This window comes from Corvus hawaiiensis, chromosome Z (assembly GCF_020740725.1).
Source record: "Corvus hawaiiensis isolate bCorHaw1 chromosome Z, bCorHaw1.pri.cur, whole genome shotgun sequence".
In the NCBI taxonomy this organism is placed as follows: Eukaryota; Metazoa; Chordata; class Aves; order Passeriformes; family Corvidae; genus Corvus; species Corvus hawaiiensis.
In genome coordinates, this window is record NC_063255.1 from 32,809,373 (window position 1) to 32,828,500 (window position 19,128).

Below are 19,128 nucleotides of genomic sequence, written 5' to 3' on the forward strand. Positions count from 1 at the left end.
GTAATTTCTACACCTGACTTTTCATCCAAGCTCAGTTGTGCCTGATCCTATATACAACTTGGTCTGACAGGAGCATTCTGTCGCAGCTTCAGGGGATTATCTGATTGCATTTTTGCTAGATACCAGTGCTGGTAGAAGTGCCAGGTATCACCTGGCTGCAGTCCCTGGCCTGCCACTGTTGGCACCACGCTGGCATCCAGTCAACCATCAGAAACAAAACGGAGTTCACATGCACAGAAGGGCAGGGCTTTGTGTTCCCTCCTGAAAAGAATGTGCTACTTACATAGCGCTTTATGCTCTCCTAATTATTCCACTACCAGGATGTGAGCTACACTTCATTGGTCTGTGCCCTTCACAAAAGCACTGGAGCAGTTCTGACAAGGCCAGAGTTTTGGCATCTGACTCACGTCAGATGGGACTGGCTACAGATTCAGTCTCTCTACCCAGTTAAATAATTATTTTTTTCCAGTTGCATTCTCCTCCAGCTGGCCCTCTATGAGCTGTAGGCTATGCCACACTCCTGTGTAGCCTTGCCTGCATCAGCAAGTGTGGCACCACATGCTGGAAAAGACCATAATGGCAGAAGGTGAATAACAGGCACACAATCACTGTGTATCTGTGTATCTGGTTTTTGGACAGTATGCCAAAAGATAAAACTGCACAGAAAAACCTACATGAATAACTTTCCTCTGTTCTTCGGTGTTTTGCTGATCTGGGAAAGGCAGGACCAACACATATGGGCTACTGAAATGGGTTTGGTGCTTCCACTTGTTCCTTTATGTCTGGTGAGAAGTCCTCCCCAACCACATATCTCAGAAGACCTGAGGACTTTCCAGAGATGATGGGTGAAACAACAAGAAGCTGCAACAGCTGTGGCAAGACCTGCAGTGAGTTCATTCATCATAAGATGAATTATGAGAGAATATCCCACAGCACTCTCACTATATTGTTGTCATGACTAGGTACTGGTTGCCATCAGCATTGTATCAGTTCAATGCTGAATGCTTCTTCTTCTGCCTATAAAGAAATGTTTGTTGTGATGCTTATTGTTGCCAAACATTTGCCTTGCTCTGGAAATCTCTGCACAATCATCAGTCTACTATTTGATGTATCAGTACCCACTGTAATAAAAATAGAAAAACAAAAAAAACACTTTAAACGCTAGGCAACAAAAAACCCCATAATGCCAAACATCACTGTATATCATCATCATCATCATCATGAAACATGATTTTTAATTTTTTTTTTTTTACATGTGTGCCAATATTAAACATTGAAGAACAAATTTGGGCAACTCCTGTGCTTGTGTCAGTAGTGACAGCTATGATTGCATCTTACATCAGGAAGACTAATAAATATTGCCATAGTCATAGAAAAACAGATGTTGAAAAGAAAATGTGAGAGTTTGGAGCAGCCAGAAGATTACTTAAAAGCTGCTACTTTACGCATTTTTCACGTATTTTTGAAGAGCAAGTACGTTGCTAGTGCTGCTCCTTTAAGCCTGCAGAAGCACTGCTAGCAAAAGCAAAACAGAAATAGTTTCTTCATGAATTGTAAGACAGTTCTCATTCTGTCAGCACCTCTTTCTCAATGAAACTGTGGAGGTGATGAGTCCTTTGAAAATCTCTTCCCCCAAAGCAGAAGGGTGGAATCAGGATCCCTGCTGTATTAATGTTTAAAATGGATGCAATTTAATCACACTGAGGTGATGCTGGAACAGGAATACATTTTCCCCATACTGTCAAACCCATTACTGTATTACTATTTGGATTTGCTTTCATATATTATATCTAATTCTTTCACAAGCACAAGTACTTGCAAATGCATTCAGATGCAACACCCTTCATAAGCACAAGATTGTGTACCTGTCTACCTAAAACGGGGCTGCTTGACTTGGAAACAAGGGACACATCTTATAGTATGCCCCACTTTTCACAGGACCAGAGCTCAAACAAGGAAGGAGTGATGTTGGAAGATTTTCCCCTGTCAGCTCTGAACACAGCTCCTGTCCAGCCTGCAGGTACAGCTTGTCAGATGGTAGCATGTTCAGGATTTAAATTCTCTTGAAATGCCCATGAAGAAAACCCCACTTCTCCAGATTTCCTCCCTCCGTATTCACTAAGGAGCTGTGCCACAATGCATTGCAATAAAAAGCCCTAATGAGCTATATCCTCTGGAGATTTCAAAATGTTTGATTTCATCATTGTTGGTTCATTGTACATACTCTGTTTCCACTGAGCCATCAGGTGAGTTCTCTTTCCCTCTTTGTAACCACTCTTTTTATTGATTGATCATAGTGATTATCAAATTATTGTATTTCTCCCTTCCTCTTGAAGAGTGTGGAATAGGAATGTAAGTACCCTCAGGAATTTCACTTGCTCCTCCTTGTTCTAAGGCCTCTGGTAGTTTTCAACAGTCCAGCTGGATACCTAACTGAACTCCATGGGAAACCAGTGGGGAGAAGCAGTCAGAGCACACATTTGGAAAGACCTCCATTCCATTTATGCCCATCACATGCAATCATCCCTTCCCTCCTCATAATCCTTGCAGAAACAGTGGTTTCTCACTTAGTATAGTGTCTGGCACAACTCATACCAGATTTCACAGGGGCCCTCTTACATATGACCATATTTTTCTTTCTGAAGTTCACATCAGTATGAGTCTAATGCAGCTGGACAGAGTGAGGTAGCCTCCAAGAGGACAAAATTAGAAGTATCCCTTTTTGTTGCTCAGGTGACGTAAAGCAGGGCTAACCTGAAAAAAAGTGATGATAAAAGCATGCACTGTAAAAATAAAATAAATGCATAAATAATACATATTTCATCTGATAGATCTCAGAAAGGATGTAGAGGGAAATATATGATGCAGTGATAAAACAATATGAATTTTTCAGTATTTGAAAATGACTGGGCAGATGACATTCCTGTTTGCTGACTCTCCTGAATTCGGAATAATACTGGCCTCATGGGGATTATCCCTGAAGTTTCCAGCAACAGAAAACTACCTCCTACACTACAAACACCCCACTACAATATTCAGAGCATATGGCAACTAGTTTAAAAAAAACCAAACAAAACCACAAACCCAAATCCTGAAAAACACAGAGTTAAGACTAAGAATTAATCTAAAGCTTGAAAACGAGGAAACGGGCCACTTTTAATTCTTCTCATTGACCCTCTTACATCCAAACCCATCTGCTTCCACCTGACAAAACTTAAATACTTAAATAGTTGCATTGTGACCCAGGTGAAGTAAAAGAACATTGACTTCAGAAGCATGTAATTATTAACCTTCAGAGTAAGAAGCCAGCTCCTTGTTTTACTATGGGACCATGACTGAGGCTCCCAGCTGAGCAGTGAGGATGGGAGTTAAACACACTGATACCAGTTTGCAGGAATTCTTCCAGTTACTATTCAACTTTCCTTGTTTTGGGGGCTTGTAAGTTACTACTTACTGAGTGACTGTAAGAGTAATCTGTACAAATGAGGGAATGTGCTGTGAAGTCAAGGCACAACCTTGTTTTTGCCATGCACCCAAGCTACTGTCTATTCTCAGGCTGGAACTTGGATCCCCTCCAGTGCACAATGACCTCTAAGTATGGGCATATTTTAGTGGTACAGAGATGTCTGCATTCCAATGCCTGCTTCCTCAGAGGCAACAATGATGGAAGGCTATGCAGACACCTCCAAGCAAACTCTTGAGAGTCACTTTTATCTGGGAAGCAGTGTGCCCCATGCTCTTCCAGCTGTGACTTGGCAGTTGCACTACTTTTGCCTCCCTGGACTCTACTACTGCAATTCACTCACAGAAAAACATGCCCCAGGAGTGCCAGAGGCCAGCCCTCCTCAAACTCTTTATCCATTCTGTCCGTGCTCCCTTTCACCTGCCCCCTCTCTGGGGAAGTAGCTGATCCTTTCATGTCCAGATCATCCTTCCTCTCCAAACTAACATGCCATCCTTGCTGACGTATTTGCTCCAAGGCAGGAGGTTTCTTGTGAGTAGCCATAGCAGAGCTGATGAGCGTCCACCACACTTACAGATCTCCTTCACTTAGTACAGTCCTTTCTCCTTCCAACCTGCCCAGTCTTCTCCAAGGTGCTTCACCAGCATGGGATTAGTGTGTTTTGGGCTGTCACTCAGCCAAACATCCTTTATAGTGAAATTAATCTTCACCCCAGTGGCAGATATGTTTTCTATGTGGTAAGTTATTTGTGCTAGCTCCTTTAACTACAAATACAGCACTGTGCACTCACTGATTCAATACTTCTGTCAACAAAACAACATTTGTAGCAGATGTTAGCAAGAGGTCCCACAACGTCAGGCAAATTCCTGTATGCCAAAATGCCAAAAACTCCCATCCTAGGATAAATTAAGGACTTGCAAAAAGAAAAATTCAAAAAAAGTCTGAAAGACCTAACCTGCTTTCACTCTGCATTGCAGATGCACAATGCCAGCTGGAAGAGTTAACAAGATTGCCCCAGTTCATTTTCAAGCACAATTTCTCAGAGAGGTCAGAAGTAAGTAATTTCTAGGTTGTTCTGAGTTGCACAGTAAATGCTATTCTCAGAGCAATTCATGGGAATGCAGACCAGAGGCTCTTCTAAAAGGCTGTCCAACCCATGCTGCTTTGCAAGACACACCATCTACTGCACTAACGAGAAGTGTTCTGCCCTCATGTAGGATGATCCCTCACATGTGAGACTAACTTTATCAGAGTACTCACCACCTGACAGCTTTGAGACTCCCAGAGGGTCCTTTAAAATTGCACTAGGAAATGTGAAAAGGTTAGTGTGGGGCCACATGAAGAGTTGCATCCCAGCACTGCAGCATTCCCATAGCCTGGAATTTTACCACAACACTAGTGCTGCATACCAAACTCAGCTTGGGAACTCTGTATGTCTCTGACCTGAGAAAACAGTAAGAGAAAAATAAACTGAACGGAAAGTGTCCCTTCTCCAAGCTTATTCTGCACCCGAAGCACAGTGATTCTCCAGATGGCTAAAATGTTTTCTCTCTGGATTTCCTGAGACACCAAACAAGGCCATGAGAATACTCTTGGGTGGTGATGGACACTAAATGCTCAAAGATACTGAAGGCCCTTGGAGTGGCTTATTCTTGGCAAGCTGTGAAAAAAAGTATTTAGATTTGTAACTCAAAGGACTGTAAAGTTTTCTGAAGATAGTGCCATCCTCAGAAGGGCTCCTGTGGTTAGTTAATATCCAACAGGTATGTGTGAAATCAGGTCTATACCTGCAGGTAAGCACGTAGAATTTTCCAATCTCAGTTCATTTTTATTAAACTGGTAGTGATGATGCCACTTTTCCTTTCAGAACAACATGCACTGAAATATTCAAGGGACTGAAACAGAAGGAGAGGCATCCCACCTTGTTTGTGCCATGGGTTTCTAAAGTTTTGAACAGTGGTCTCACACAGACACTTAAAACCAGTAAGTTTAAGTACCAACTGATAAAGCTGAAGGCAGTCCTCAAGAAAATACTCTAAACCTTGCTGTATCTCTAGCTCACAATCACTGTGCACTGAAGCTGCCTTTGAAGATTTTATCCCCTTTCACAATGTTTTTTTCTGTTTTGAATTTCTTTACCAGCCAAGTTTGGTTCTGATGGAAGTAAATTATTACATTTAAGACTGGTGACGACACATATAGACAGTGAAAATCATGGAAGTGGAAGTCCCATGAAGTGCAGAATATGTACTCTTAATTACTGCTTCATTTGTAACACAGCTGACTTTGCTCATTGACATTTTCCTAGTGCCATGTGCATAGTACACCATGCTCTTCTCAGCGATTTTGAGTCTTTTGAGAAGAGTGCGGGATTTTTTTACTACACTGAACATATTTTTGCACAGTTATTACTCTGGATAATCACTTTTTTCAGCAATTTCCTACCTCTTATACTTGAGAAAATTGCTTTTATCTAAGAAATAGGCTTTGATCCTCCTGGGAGGAAGAACTGCAGAACTTCAATGTATTGTGCATGGTAAGTAGAATTTCCTGTATCTAAATCCTTTCACAATCCTTCAGGTTTCAAACTGGGAACATCACCAGTTTAGAAACCGAGGTATAATAGGGCCTGTACAATTAACTGGCTGGTTCGCTAAGTACAAAGGTCATCACCATCACTGACTTCATACTTAGACACAGCCAAATTCAGGTATTTCTCTCCCCAAGTCACTCAGCTGCAAAATAAGGATGTCAAGGGACAGTGAGACCACCTCACATCTGCCTGTTTCTGTTTCCTCACAGCGCTCCATCTGTGTAAAAGTAAGAAGTCCATTGTCACTTACAGAGCAGAGGTTCAGGGGTGTTCCTGAGCCATTTTCTGTGAGAGGAAGAGTGAAATAGGGAAAAGCACCATCCCAGCTACAGGCTACACCTGACATGAAACAGCAGATGGAGTGGGACAGCATCAGAGATACCAACAAAGCCCTGCAGCTAGCAAGCCTGTGCACCTCAAATACTGCACCCAAGGGAGTGAATTCCCTGGGTTTCATTTATTTCAAGGAGGAGCTGAGTGTTTAATCATCACAAGTGACTCTTGAGAGAAGGGGGAAGAGGAAGTCACATGAACACACATTTACAACTCAAAAGCTAGTATTGGTGCTCCTAGAAAATGAATCTGTCAATGTCCAGAAGTACCATGTTTGGACGACAGCCATCATTAACCAGCACATTGGAAATACCACTCACTTCTAATTACGAACTGCTTTGGAAAGTATGATTGTCAGTCTATCTAATAAAAATTATTTCACACACATTGTTACTAAGTATAGCATAGATGAAAGCATTTCAAGCCTTTTCCTTTGACAAATAGCCATGATTTGACCATTCAGATGCATTTCATACTTATCTAGGCTGTGGTTCAACATAAAACCTATTACTGTCCTTCAATTGTCCAAAACATTAGTTAACAGAAGGAATTTATTGTGGGGTTTTGAAGGAAATGAAATGGATAGATCTTCTTACGCTGAAAAAGCTCTCACTGCTCAGTGCCATCACTGAATTTGCTCTGGTCCATGTCAGTACTATAAACCGGCAATTACACCAGCTATTTGGGATGACAGGCTTTTCAAGTGGGAAATTTAAGAACAGCAGACATAACTGTTGATGTAAAATACACCTCTCCAGCAAATTTTTTTTTTGTAATCTTTTAGCAAATAACAACTTCTGACAGCAGACATCCCCTGTAGCTAAAGTCTGCCATTTGTGATGGATAGGACCAAAATAGTATAGAGCCCCAAATTCCTTTCACAAGAGACATTTTACTTTAGTGACTAACAAGAAAAGAAGCACCTTCCCTATCCTCTCCTAATTCACCTGAGAATGTGGATAGGGGTAGTTTATACTGCTCTTGACACCTTCAGCATTACCTGGAAAAGTTAGTCAGTGAAATTGTAAGCTGGCTGTGGAAAAAAAGACAACAAAGATAGGGAGTGGTGTGCCCGAAAAATACCAGTACCTTTGACTAAAGGAAAGCTGGAGAAATGGGTGCACTAGGAAAAAAAGCAGGATGAATAACCTTGGCCAAAGAACAACATAACAGTGCAGAAATGCAAGAGCAATGCCACCTATCAGCACTAGTAAGTGGTCTGCATGAGGCAGTTCTGGTTGCAAAACAAAGCATCCTATAAGCAAGGCACTCTTATGTGGCTTCCATTTTTGGTCCACACCCCACTTGTTTCAGTTAAAAAGTAAATCCAGAATATAGGCACTTTACATGTACTGTAGCTAAAATAGTAGGCCAATTCTTCTAAGTATTCCGAGAACATTTTCAGGCCATTTGCGTCTGCAAAAATGTTTTTCTGCTACTCAGAAGAGTGCTCTAAAGGCAACTGGGGGAGTATTTGTGTTGTAAAACAGCACAGACTGATGAGGACTCACTATAATAAACTGCCTCTGGGTGCTGGCTGAGCAGCAGGGTTAGCAGCCCATGCTGAGCTGCGTGCTGCTGTATCAGGAAGGCTGTAGCCCCAAGGTGCAGACCCAAGCAGACCCAGGTCTCTACAGCCAAGGTCACCTCACCAGCAGAGGTACTGCACGTGGCCTGCCTCCATGCACAGCAATGCACACAGTGCTCTCCAAGCTGTCAGCTTTGGATGTCCTGCCAGACTCACAGGATTAATCAGTAAGCCGAACAGTGAGAAGCCATTGTGTGCATGTTTCCCAGAGCCTAGGGGTTGCACTGGAAACAAGGATGATTTGAGGTGCTCAAGCAGAGGTTTCCTATAGGGATATCCTGTATTTCTGTGGATGTCGTAAGGGTGAGTGCTGAGTACTGAAGTATCATTCCTTTCAAAGTATCAAGGGGACACCCAGCAGCTGAGACACTGCTTTCAGCAGCTATGCCTGAAAATCTTACATAGTCCTTACAGAAGAGTTGTGCAGGAACACAGAGGCGTTTGGATTTTTTCCTACTTCTGAACGTGAAAATTCTAGCTAGTAAACTAATAAAAGCCAGTAAAAGTCTAAACGTATACATCTTCAGCATAAACCTGTGAAATCACTTTGAGCTTTACAGCTGTAATACTTGGACAGAGATCACTCCATACTTCCTTTTCCTGAGTGTGCTTTGTCTCTTTGTATACAATGTTACTAATCTGTTAAAGGTAAGATTCCTACAGCATAAAAGGACAACAGCAATCTTGTAATAAGTCCCATTTTGAGGGGGAGGAGAGGGTAGAGTGAAGACAGTTTTGGGTAAACTGCAGTGCCTCAGGCCACCTCCTGGCCTTTGCAAACACTCATTATTTTTTCCATAGCCTATGTCAGTGGTAAATTTCCTACAGCTGACACGGCATCCTGTGGGACTCAACAGGCTTAAGCAAGCCCTCCAGAGAACATCCTCCCACCCTTGTATGTGCTCTGCACTTCAAGGTAGCCTTGTGGAAGCCTGATTCAGCGCCTCTGTCAGACTATTAAAACCTTAAAATCATAAAACGTTAAGGGGTTGGAATGGACCCTAAAGAGCATCTAGTCCCAACATACCCTACCAAGGGCAGCAGGCTGTATCACAGGCCTCAAATATGTTAACCCCCCCACTACATTTGCCTTTATCACTCACCCCTCAGACTGATCACCTGCTTCCATCAGTTTCCACATCCTCCTCCTGCAGATTTTTATCTTTCATAGTAACAGCAGAGGTTTCTCAGTTGTAGGACTAAGACAAACCCTTCTCCTAAACACTTGCTCTGTTAACTCTGTTTCCACAGGCAGCCCCTAATTCCTCATAATTTCATGTTAGAGAGATCCAAAAGCTAGGTTTGTCACCTCTCTGCTGTGGGCACTAAATTCTCAGGCGGAGTACCCCATGAAACTCGCCTATTCTGTTTTCATGACGTAGGATTCCTCTGCTTTCCTTAAGCTACTCCATATCCATGCCATATTTCACACCTCCGCCGGAGCTGACTGCCTCTCCCACCTTTTTCCCTCCTGACAGCCATCACTTTTCCTCTCTTCAAAGCTGTTGCCTGCCACAGTGTACAAGCACAGCACGTCAAGGCTCTGCCTCTGAACTCCTCCAGTCCTTGGTGGCCACAAGCATGGCTCTGTGGTGTTTTCATTGCAACACAAGCCTTCTTACATGAATGAGCACTCTCCACACCTAGACAGAATTTACAGCCATCACTCACGAAGGCTGAGATTGCTACCAACTGACCTGGTGCTTTGCAGGTGGATTAGCACACACATTTTTGAATAACTGTTCCAGGGTTTCATATGAGAAAGAACCATAGGGATTAAGCTGCCTCTGCCTTGCCAAGAGGCAAGATCTCCAAGAGTTGCACTTTGTTCAGCTCTTTCTACCCAGACAGAAAGTCTCCCATCCAAGCAAATTTCTGATATCAGAATAATCCAAGAAGGCTTTAGACCAAATTGAGGATGTGGCAATAGAAAGGGCTGCAAAAGGCACTTTATCTTTCTGTGTGGCAAATGCAGATTTACAGCCTTCTTTTCCTTGTTGCAAGTACCCACACTCACGTCTACCTCTATTGAAATATTCTGGTGGCCCAGGCACATTTAAGCACAGAAACACATCAAGACCCATGCAGTCTTGAACAGGTTGCTGAACTCCTGCTACTGCAGTACTTAACACCTACCAAGTAACTGCGGAAAAAAGACCCAGTACTTAGATGCATCATTCAATTTTACTTCAGATTTCTTGCTCTGCTGCCAACGTGGCTGATAAGAGAAAAACTGAACACAGAAGTGACCCTGCAAGTGCAGGATAGGAACAAAAAAGCAGATGCTGTAAGCTCTGATACATTGGCAGCTAGTGCTCAGCTTTCTTCTGAATTACAATGTTCCCCAGAGTGCAGTAAATGACAATATGTTGCTCTGATACAGGTACCACTGGAGGAACTAAAGGCATTTTGCAGGCAGTAAACTATTAAGTTGCATGAACAGTTTTTTTATCAATTACTTCCTTCTCTAGCAAAAACTTTCTGGCGTAATTCTGTTAAACTCTGTGCGGTTGTGTAAGCACTGAATACAACCCAAATTTATATTAAGGAACTTAACTGGGAAGAAAATGTGGAAGAGTACTTAGAATATTATCTCTATACATTAGCTTTACTATAAACAACCTTTATGCCCCCAGATCCATCCTTCCATTTCTCCTGGCTGTTTGCTGTTATAAATTTAATTTTACACTACAGTATCTCTGGAGTCTGAACTTAGACTCTTGATCTGAGCAGAAGCATCAGGATGGTACTGTTTGATGGGCTGAGGCTCACAGCCAGGTTGCTCAGAGTAGCAGAGCATGGGGATGATGAGCTTCTGTTCCTCCTTTGATACACAAGCAAGAATGTCAGCGATGTTCCTGTCATGACAAGGATGCTGTTATTTATTGCTATCATCTACTTGATTTGCAAGAACACAGAGAAGTACCTCAACGGGAAATTTTAAAACTTTATTTCCTCTCCAAACTACAGCTTCAGTGTATAAGGAGGTGAGACCCAGATCAAAGCACATCAGCAGGGAGTACTACAGGCAGCAAAGAAAGAGAGTATTCCCAAACACACAGCTGCTGTTAAGAATCCTTAAAATTCCTGCAACATCTCTGAAGCAAAATACAGTCCCACTGGGAAACACTGGCAGACAATGAGGAGTTTCAAGCAAAACTAACATTTCCACCTAGCTTAACTGTTAGCACAACAAAGGCAGAGACATTTCACTAAGGAGCACACAACTTTTTCACCTCTGTTCATACAATCATCTTTTGTCCCTGTAGCAGAAATAACAATTTTCTATATCTGCATCCCAGACTTAGCACCTCCTTTTCTGTCTTCCACTCAAACAAACAAAACTAAACAACAGACACAAAACAACTACCAGCAGCAGGTTTGAGGATAAAATTCTCAAAATTTTATTTTGAGATATTTTGAGAATTTCAGTTCTGTGTCAGAGAACTCAGTCCTGAAGCATTTAATGTTATCAAAGTGATGAGGGGCCTAGAACATGACCCAGGAAAGAGGATGAGGGAGCTGGGCTTGTCTGGTAAGGAAAAAGACAAGCCTTTAGTTCTTCAGTAGTAACTTAAAAATATTTCAAGAGCATTGACATAGAAACCTTACCATCATTTGCAGGTGGAATAACATGGCCAGGGATTGCACCATGGGAGATTTGGGCCAAAAAAAAAGAAACACATTTTGGAAAGTGCAGATGATGATGCAGCCCTGGATGATCTCACCACAAGGAAACAGAAGTGTGTTTGGCAGCCTGGAAGGGTCTGAGGTGGAAACCTCACACTGAAGAGCTAGCAAAATTGTCTAGGGTGAAGTGCAGAGCAAGGAAGAAAGGGAGGAAGAAGGACACAGCTGGTAGACTGTGAAGTGGGGGAGTTCAATCATTAAAGTAACTTTCTTGATTCTTGGGATAAACTTTAATCTGTCAGACTATCTCACAGAGGTATATCACTTGTCATGATGACAAATGAATGACATTTTCCTCCCTTAAGGCCATTTGACTTCATCACATATTTTGACAGCTACATGATTCTGAAGACAGCACTTGCCAAGAGATGTCATCATAATTCACAGATACTTTCTCCACAGATATAAAAGAAATAGTTTAGTGAAAGTTCAAAAAGAAATTAGAGAAGAAAAACTACCACATCCCCCTGAGTTTTTGATGGGGCTTTATTACCACAAATAATATAATAAACTAATCATTAAACTGAACTTCTAAAAATTATTTAAAATAAAAATAAGTAGAGATTTACACTTCATGAGTTTGATAGCAAGTAAAAAAAAAGGAAATACTTTAGGAAGTTTTTCAGGTTGTTCATGGTTTTGTTTTTCTTTCTTTTTTTCTTGTCTTCTGGAATTGTAAATTCCCACTGTCACTGCCAGAATTTTTTTTTTATTTTGGGTTAAATTCAGGTTATCTGTACTAAGTATGTTAAAACGGTATTTTCAGTCTGAAAGACAGAAAAAATCCCCCCCATGTGACTTCAGATCACTGTATTTCAAGACATACTATTTTGGAGTTTAGTACAATCTACTGCTTCTTGTGCGCAACATGTCTTTCATTTGCTGTTTTATCCTAGCCTCTGCCTGTGACCTATTTAGGGCAGCAAATTCCTGATTTGTATCAACACCTGCAAGTATGGTGATGCTGATTTACATTTCTAGCTTTTATAACAAAAATATCTTTTCAGAGCTATATTTCAACCTGGAACAATGGACTAGTCAAACTCCGTTCACTGTCACACTGTTGATGTACGGACATTAATTTACATAGGAAGCAAACAACACTGGAATGACTGCTGTGAAATGGACATCACATGATGCCAGATGTAATATCGGGGTATTTTTGGTATTATACTCCATGGGCCCCTACACCTTGCAGTGTTTTGCAGAATTCATACTCTGAAGTCAGAAATATCAGTCTCTTTGTTCTTCTCAGGTCAGAAAACTTCACCTGAAAACATGATCAGTTTCCATGGTTCACTGTCCAAGGCAATCTATCTAGCTGAGAGAATCACTTTGCTTCTCTTAAAAGGCAAAATGCCACGTGGAGCAGGTGTAATTTATTACGGATATTCACTTTGTTGATGGCAATTTGTATGTGCAAAGTATAAGGTAACACTGAGAACATTATTATCCATATTTCACCCAAACAGCAAAACAGTGTGAAATCCAGTTAGGCAAACACCCCATCGTGATCCCAAGTACTTACTATTTTTGATAAAAGAGTCCTTAGAGTTCTTTCTAATTTACCCATCCTGGAATTTTATATCAAGTAACTGGGAGGAAAGTCTGAAGTTTACACATTGTTATTACAGTATAAAATATTTCAAATTTTAAATTTCTTTGCATCCTTACTTGAAATTCACTCACCCTCTTTTACCCCTGTGTTTTTTGGGATATCCAATTCATTAATTTTGTGTATTACAACTACATCCAGGGCATATTCTATTCTGACTACCCCCAACTTGCTTGCTACTTTACAGATGCAGAGTATGACTGTCTTCTAAATTTTTCACTGTTTCCCAGGATTGCTTGATCAGCAGTTGGTAGATGACACAGTAATATACATGATTTTAAGGCCCCTTTCCCTTAGTTCTTCAAAAGTTAGGCAGTGGGATGTAGAGCTTTTTGGCTCTAAAATTTGAGAGTTTTGATGGCTGGCAAAGGGCACGAGTGCTGTGGCAAGCAAGAAAGAATTGCATGACCACTTAAAATCTTTCTGAGAGCAAATTCCAAGGGAAGAGCCGCTTGCTTGAAAAGGTGAGCTTCTTAGGCTGGGATTATGGAGGTAAGGTTTTTTCCGTGGCTGCTTCTTTTCAGAGAACACTACATACAGCATAAATGAACAAGTTGTACGTATCAAAATGCCCACAGAATGCCTTCTCCTAACAGTCCTTTCCAGCAGGAAGCCAATTTACCACCCCACCTTCCACCCTCAGTGCCCCCTGCTGCACAGCAGTTTCTTAAGGGTGGTATTCATGCTTTGGTCCTATGATTCTGCCTCTCCGTTATGAAACAGATTTTAACTTGCACCTGTCAAAGTTGTAGTGTTGACAAGACAATCATTACATATTAAAGATTACCATATTGAAGACAAATGAACATTTACTCTGTCAGCCTAATGTACCATAAAAATCACATTTCTCCTCACATATTGGAGACTTTTTTCTTAAAGTAGCCATGCTTTCACTGCTGACGATCCTACGTAGAATGAGAGGGGAGTTATTGCACACAGGAAGGAAGTTTACACAAGTCAGATTCATAGCAAAACAGTTAACAAGTTTATTAGCAAATGAAAATAACCTGCCACTTAGTGTTTTACAGACCCACTGTCTAAAGACAACACAAATATATTACTACTTTGAGGAACGTGCTCCTTTAAAAGCTCATAGAAGCTAGAGATGAACTTTTATGATAGTGTCAATCTGGTCATTAAATGCTGCAGATTAACAGCAGTGAGATGAAAGACACTCTTGGGCAATATTGGGTGCTGTATTTCTCAGTGTTGCCTTGTAAGTGTTTAATGTTTTCCTAGGTGTAAAGACTATTTACCACTTCATACATGGTTAAAATTAAAGAGCTGGAAACATCATTTTCTTTGATTAGCCTCAAGGCCTCATTTGCTGGATGGCTCTGGGCAAGTTGTTTTCACTTCTCGGCCATCTGCTAAAGTGTAACGATAACACAGATGATACCAGTATTTCTCCAGCATTACAGAAATGTCATATGACATTTGAGAGCCTGCCCTTGATTTCTGTGCATTTTTATGAGTTAGACAGAAAGGTAGTATCATGCACTATCACCTGTTCTGTGCTTTTCTTGAACAGCAGTTGAATGAACCTGACATCGTGCTCCACAGATTCCCTACAAGGAGTAAGTTTCAGTCACACACAAAAAACTCTTGTGACTTCAGACCTGCTGTGCAAGGGCCCTTACAGGGACACAACCTTAAGGCATGTTAGGTACAGCATGGTTTAGGAGAAGTGATATGAAAAAGTATTTCTCTATTGCAAAACAATGACATGGGGGTACATGAAACTGAAGAAAATCTAGAAACTGCAAGTGGCAAAACCAGAGTTTCTCTTAGAAACAAGAGAATTATCACTGGATTAAGAATCTGAAATTTATTTCCATGGTGCAATATAACTTCTGATGTAATTTGTACTATGTAACACTTTAACAGATGAAGAGTAGAAACAGATGAAGAGTAGAAAGATGAATAAAGCTTCATATTCCTTGGAGAAGCCTTTTTCAATTATGTCATTCCTACAAATTTGACAGTCATGCTAAGGGACATTTGACAACACTGAAAACTTAAACTTGTCACTTTCAAAGCAGGAAGGAAACAATAGTACCAATGCCTGCGATTTAATTAAGAATTTCATCATGTTCACTACAGGTTCTGTAGGTACAAAAGTAGGTAAGAAGCTCCATTTTCATGAAGAAGCAATAAAACAAGTTTCTAGACTTCCTAGCTGCGTAGGAAGGGTGAAAGACAGGAGTGCTGCAACCCAAAAGCTCTGAAATTGGAGAGAAAACTGATAAACTGTGCTGTGTCTTTCAAGGCATGTGGTAATTTGGGGGGCTCTAAGATGTTCTGGCAAGACTGACAGAGAAAGGGGAATTTGAGTGTCACAGAGTAGGAGCTAAGAAGCAACCAAGAAGAAATCCACAAGCTGCCTTAGATCCTCAGACCTCTGCAAATCTCTTGGAGACGAAAAAAAAAACCCACTGAGAAAATTGGCTGGCATGAAGCCCAACGTACTTTTGGAGGGGAAAAAAATTACAGTAAAAAGCTAAAATAATATGCTCTGGCTGAAACCTAAACCCATGAAGTTTGTGGTCCCAAATGTTGCTGATTTCATCCTGGGTGTTAGCTTAATTTGTTTACTTTGCAACCAAAAGAAAACTCACAGATAAAAAAACCCCAATCATATTTCAGGAAGTGGCAACATCATAATTCCAAGAAAAACTCCACTGGGGACTGTGTGGCTTGTCTTATAAAATATCTACACCAATATACAGCTTAGAAAAACAGAGTTGTCTAAGATGAGCACAATGCAATTGCTGCTAGGGGTTGTGTAGGTGCACATCTAGGTTACTCACAATACCCCAGGCTGTCTTCTCCTTCCTGAGTCTATCTCAAGGCTACACTGCCTTGGCTTGCCACCAATTTAACTCTTGTCATTCAGCCAGCTGCTTGGAACAAAACTTCTCAGCCACTGGCTGTCCTGTTAGTCCTTATACCTGCCTCAGTCCCAGTTTTTGGCCAAGCAGTGCCTGTTTTTTAGGACAGTATTCAAAACTGTGAGAGGAGACCAAAAATTCTCTCACAGGGAAAGAATGCCAAATGACAAATAAATCACATGGGTGAAGTCCTCATTCTGGGGTTGAGAACTCAATGCCCTTATTTATTTTAGCATGCATAGCCCAATACTAACACTCCAGGTGAAGTTACTGTTCTGTTACAATATGGGACTCCTGTCACTCTGTTACTAGATGATAAACTGTCTACACCTGGTGAGCTAACACAATGCTTATTCCTCAAAGACCACTGGCCTATGAAACTGCTCAATGCCCATTGTGTAAGAAGGAGAACTGGAAGTTCACCAGCCCCAGCGCCCTGCCAGCTTATTAGATCAGCCGTAACATTGGGGTCCCTGACCACTAGGCACCACTGAAGAGACCCACAGGACAGGAGAGCACAGGAGTTAAGGGGATTTTAGGGAAAATATTTTCATATGTATGTTAATTCTGGGACAATCAAAGAATATGTATGCAAAATACACTATGTAAACAAAAACTTTACTGTACTCATCATGCATGACCTTCACAGGAGCTATCCCCCTGTGCATCTGGTCAAACAAAGAGTGCCTGCTTCTTAATACTGTATTGGTGTTAAGGAGTTTTTTATTTTACCAGATTTTTGGTAACAACTCCATTTTACTTTGTAGATTGACAGCAAGAATCTCAGGTTTCACTTTAAGAAGTTTCTTGGCCTTGTTAAGTATGCAGCTTTGAACATGGAGTACACCCAAAGACTCCATCCAGAAATCAAATACAAAAGGATTCAAAATCTATACATAACTGCATCAGTGCACTTACTGCTGTTGCAAAGTTCTCTAGCCTAGAAAACTCCCATACTTTCAAAAAATTCTAATTCATTGATTTAGTTATCTCACAGTAAGACTTTTGCAAAAGCATAATCTGCTACATGAAGAATTTGGCTTGGTCTTTTTCTTGAGTACATTAAAGTATCCCTTTTTTTCCCAAACACCCACTTTACAAGTCATGGATCTAATTTTTTCCTAGTAGAATTTTACTAATGTGAGTCAAAATCCTTCGCAGAGGAGCATGCAGTAAGATTATCTGTCTGTATTTTCCTTCTAATGGTCACTAAGCTTGTATTCTGACCTAATACAATCCTGTCATATATATAAGTGATGTCTGCATTAATACCTGATATGGCTGGCTTGTCTCTACCCTTCTAGGAAACACTGAGGTAGCCTCCTGTAGAAGGTAATTCAGAGCATAGATCTCTACCCTTGCTGGTATCAGTGTTTGCCTGGGAAGCCATTTGATTTAGCAGCCAGACTATTTAGGTGGGAAAACACGCATATTCTTGAAAATAAGTGGCATGGTCAGCCCCTGAGTTCATGAAGCCATATATGCTCCAGAAGGTGCTGGCAGCAAAACAGCATGGCTGCTTCCCCATGCCCTTCTTTCCACATACTAGTCCTTAAGTACATGAGGCAAATCCACTTGTGCAGAGACAGTTTTACAATTTATGTGAGCAGTATAAAATGCAGTGAAGAGCCAGTGAGGTGCAAGCTTCAAGGTACTATAACGCTAAAAGCTCACTCACACAGGTAGGAGACAGGACTTACTTTAAGCGAAAAAAATACCAAAACATGTGGGTAAGAAGGTTTTGTATATTTATGCATCTGTTTCCTTTTTTGAATACATGTTGAAACACTTAAAGATAAGCAAACTAGCATTAACTTCGCAGTTAATACCAGTTCTGACAAGGTGAGCATCAGAAGCCCACCACGGAATAAGGAGGCTGCTGGGGTGGGCAAAACTGCGCAGCCATGTACCTTTTTCCATGGAAGGAGTCGAGCAAACAGAAATAGTATGGAGTTACTCGTACCAGACCTTGTTCTGAGAAGACACCTGCCTCAGAAGTGCTGCCTGGACTATGAAAGACTGTATCAGACATATGTTGGGGCGTACAGCTAGCAAACCTTGTTCTTCTTCCTTTAGTTATTTTTCAAACCCACGGCTTGAAAGCTGCCCCCAGTCCTGTCAAATTTACATGCTGACGCTTTCAGATGTCGTGACCCTTCCAAAACGCCTGGAGCGGTACCAGTTGTGCCACCAGGCGTCAGGTTGAACACAGCACCACCAAGCTTGGCTCGGAAGCCTTCTCCGTGCAGCGTGCAGGCCGAGGAGCTGCCCCCAGCGTGTCCGCAGGTGCGGAGAGGGCCCGAGCTGAGCGGAGCCGGGAGGCAGCGCGGGGCGGGCTCTGCCGGCAGGGCGCAGCCCGAGGAGGCTGTGCCGGGATGCTGGAGCCGGCCCGTGCTGCTGATGCCACCTGCTGGCCACACCATTTCCCAGCCCTGGCCAGCGGGACGGCCCGCACACCCCCCACCTGCGCCCCTTACCTGCTTCTCGCTGCGGAAAGCTGACGGGCTTGGAACCCATGAGAGCGCTGACCGTGGGGAACAGCCAGCAAAAGACAAAAGTACGCATGCACGGAGTCCCCCTAGCCCTCCTCCATCCGTCCTAGTAGTAGTCAGTCCTGGGAAAAGAAGTTTAGGAGGGAGGCTTATTCACTCCAGCTCTGATGCCATTTTGATGTTTGTCTTTTTTCTTTTGTGTACTCTCTGTATTCTTTGCACATGTATTTGGAGCCCTGTAGCCTATTACTGTATTCTAGCTAGTTTTCCCAGTACTTTCCCATGCCCTTTTCCTAGGCAGAAAGACAAAACATATTCCAAGGGCCCCTGTCCTATCTTGGTTCTCTCTGGCTACCAAGGTTGAAAAACAGCTCTTCAGACGCATTTTCATCAACAAAGTACAGTCCCATCCGAGGAAGGGAAGACTTAGAAGGGGCTTGACCCAGGGGGAATTGCATCACCA

At 41.9% G+C, this 19,128-nt stretch overlaps 1 protein-coding gene across 1 annotated transcript in view; it reads right to left on the reverse strand.

The window, feature by feature from the left end:
- NRG1 (neuregulin 1) overlaps positions 1-18,762 on the reverse strand; it is a 432,712-nt gene extending 413,950 nt beyond the window's left edge. Inside the window, exon 1 of the mRNA XM_048291885.1 lies at positions 18,651-18,762. Within this exon, the coding sequence (XP_048147842.1) occupies positions 18,651-18,738 (88 nt within the window). The 5' untranslated portion in view covers positions 18,739-18,762. The remainder of the gene's footprint in view (positions 1-18,650) is intronic.
- Positions 18,763-19,128: the final 366 nt, after the last annotated feature.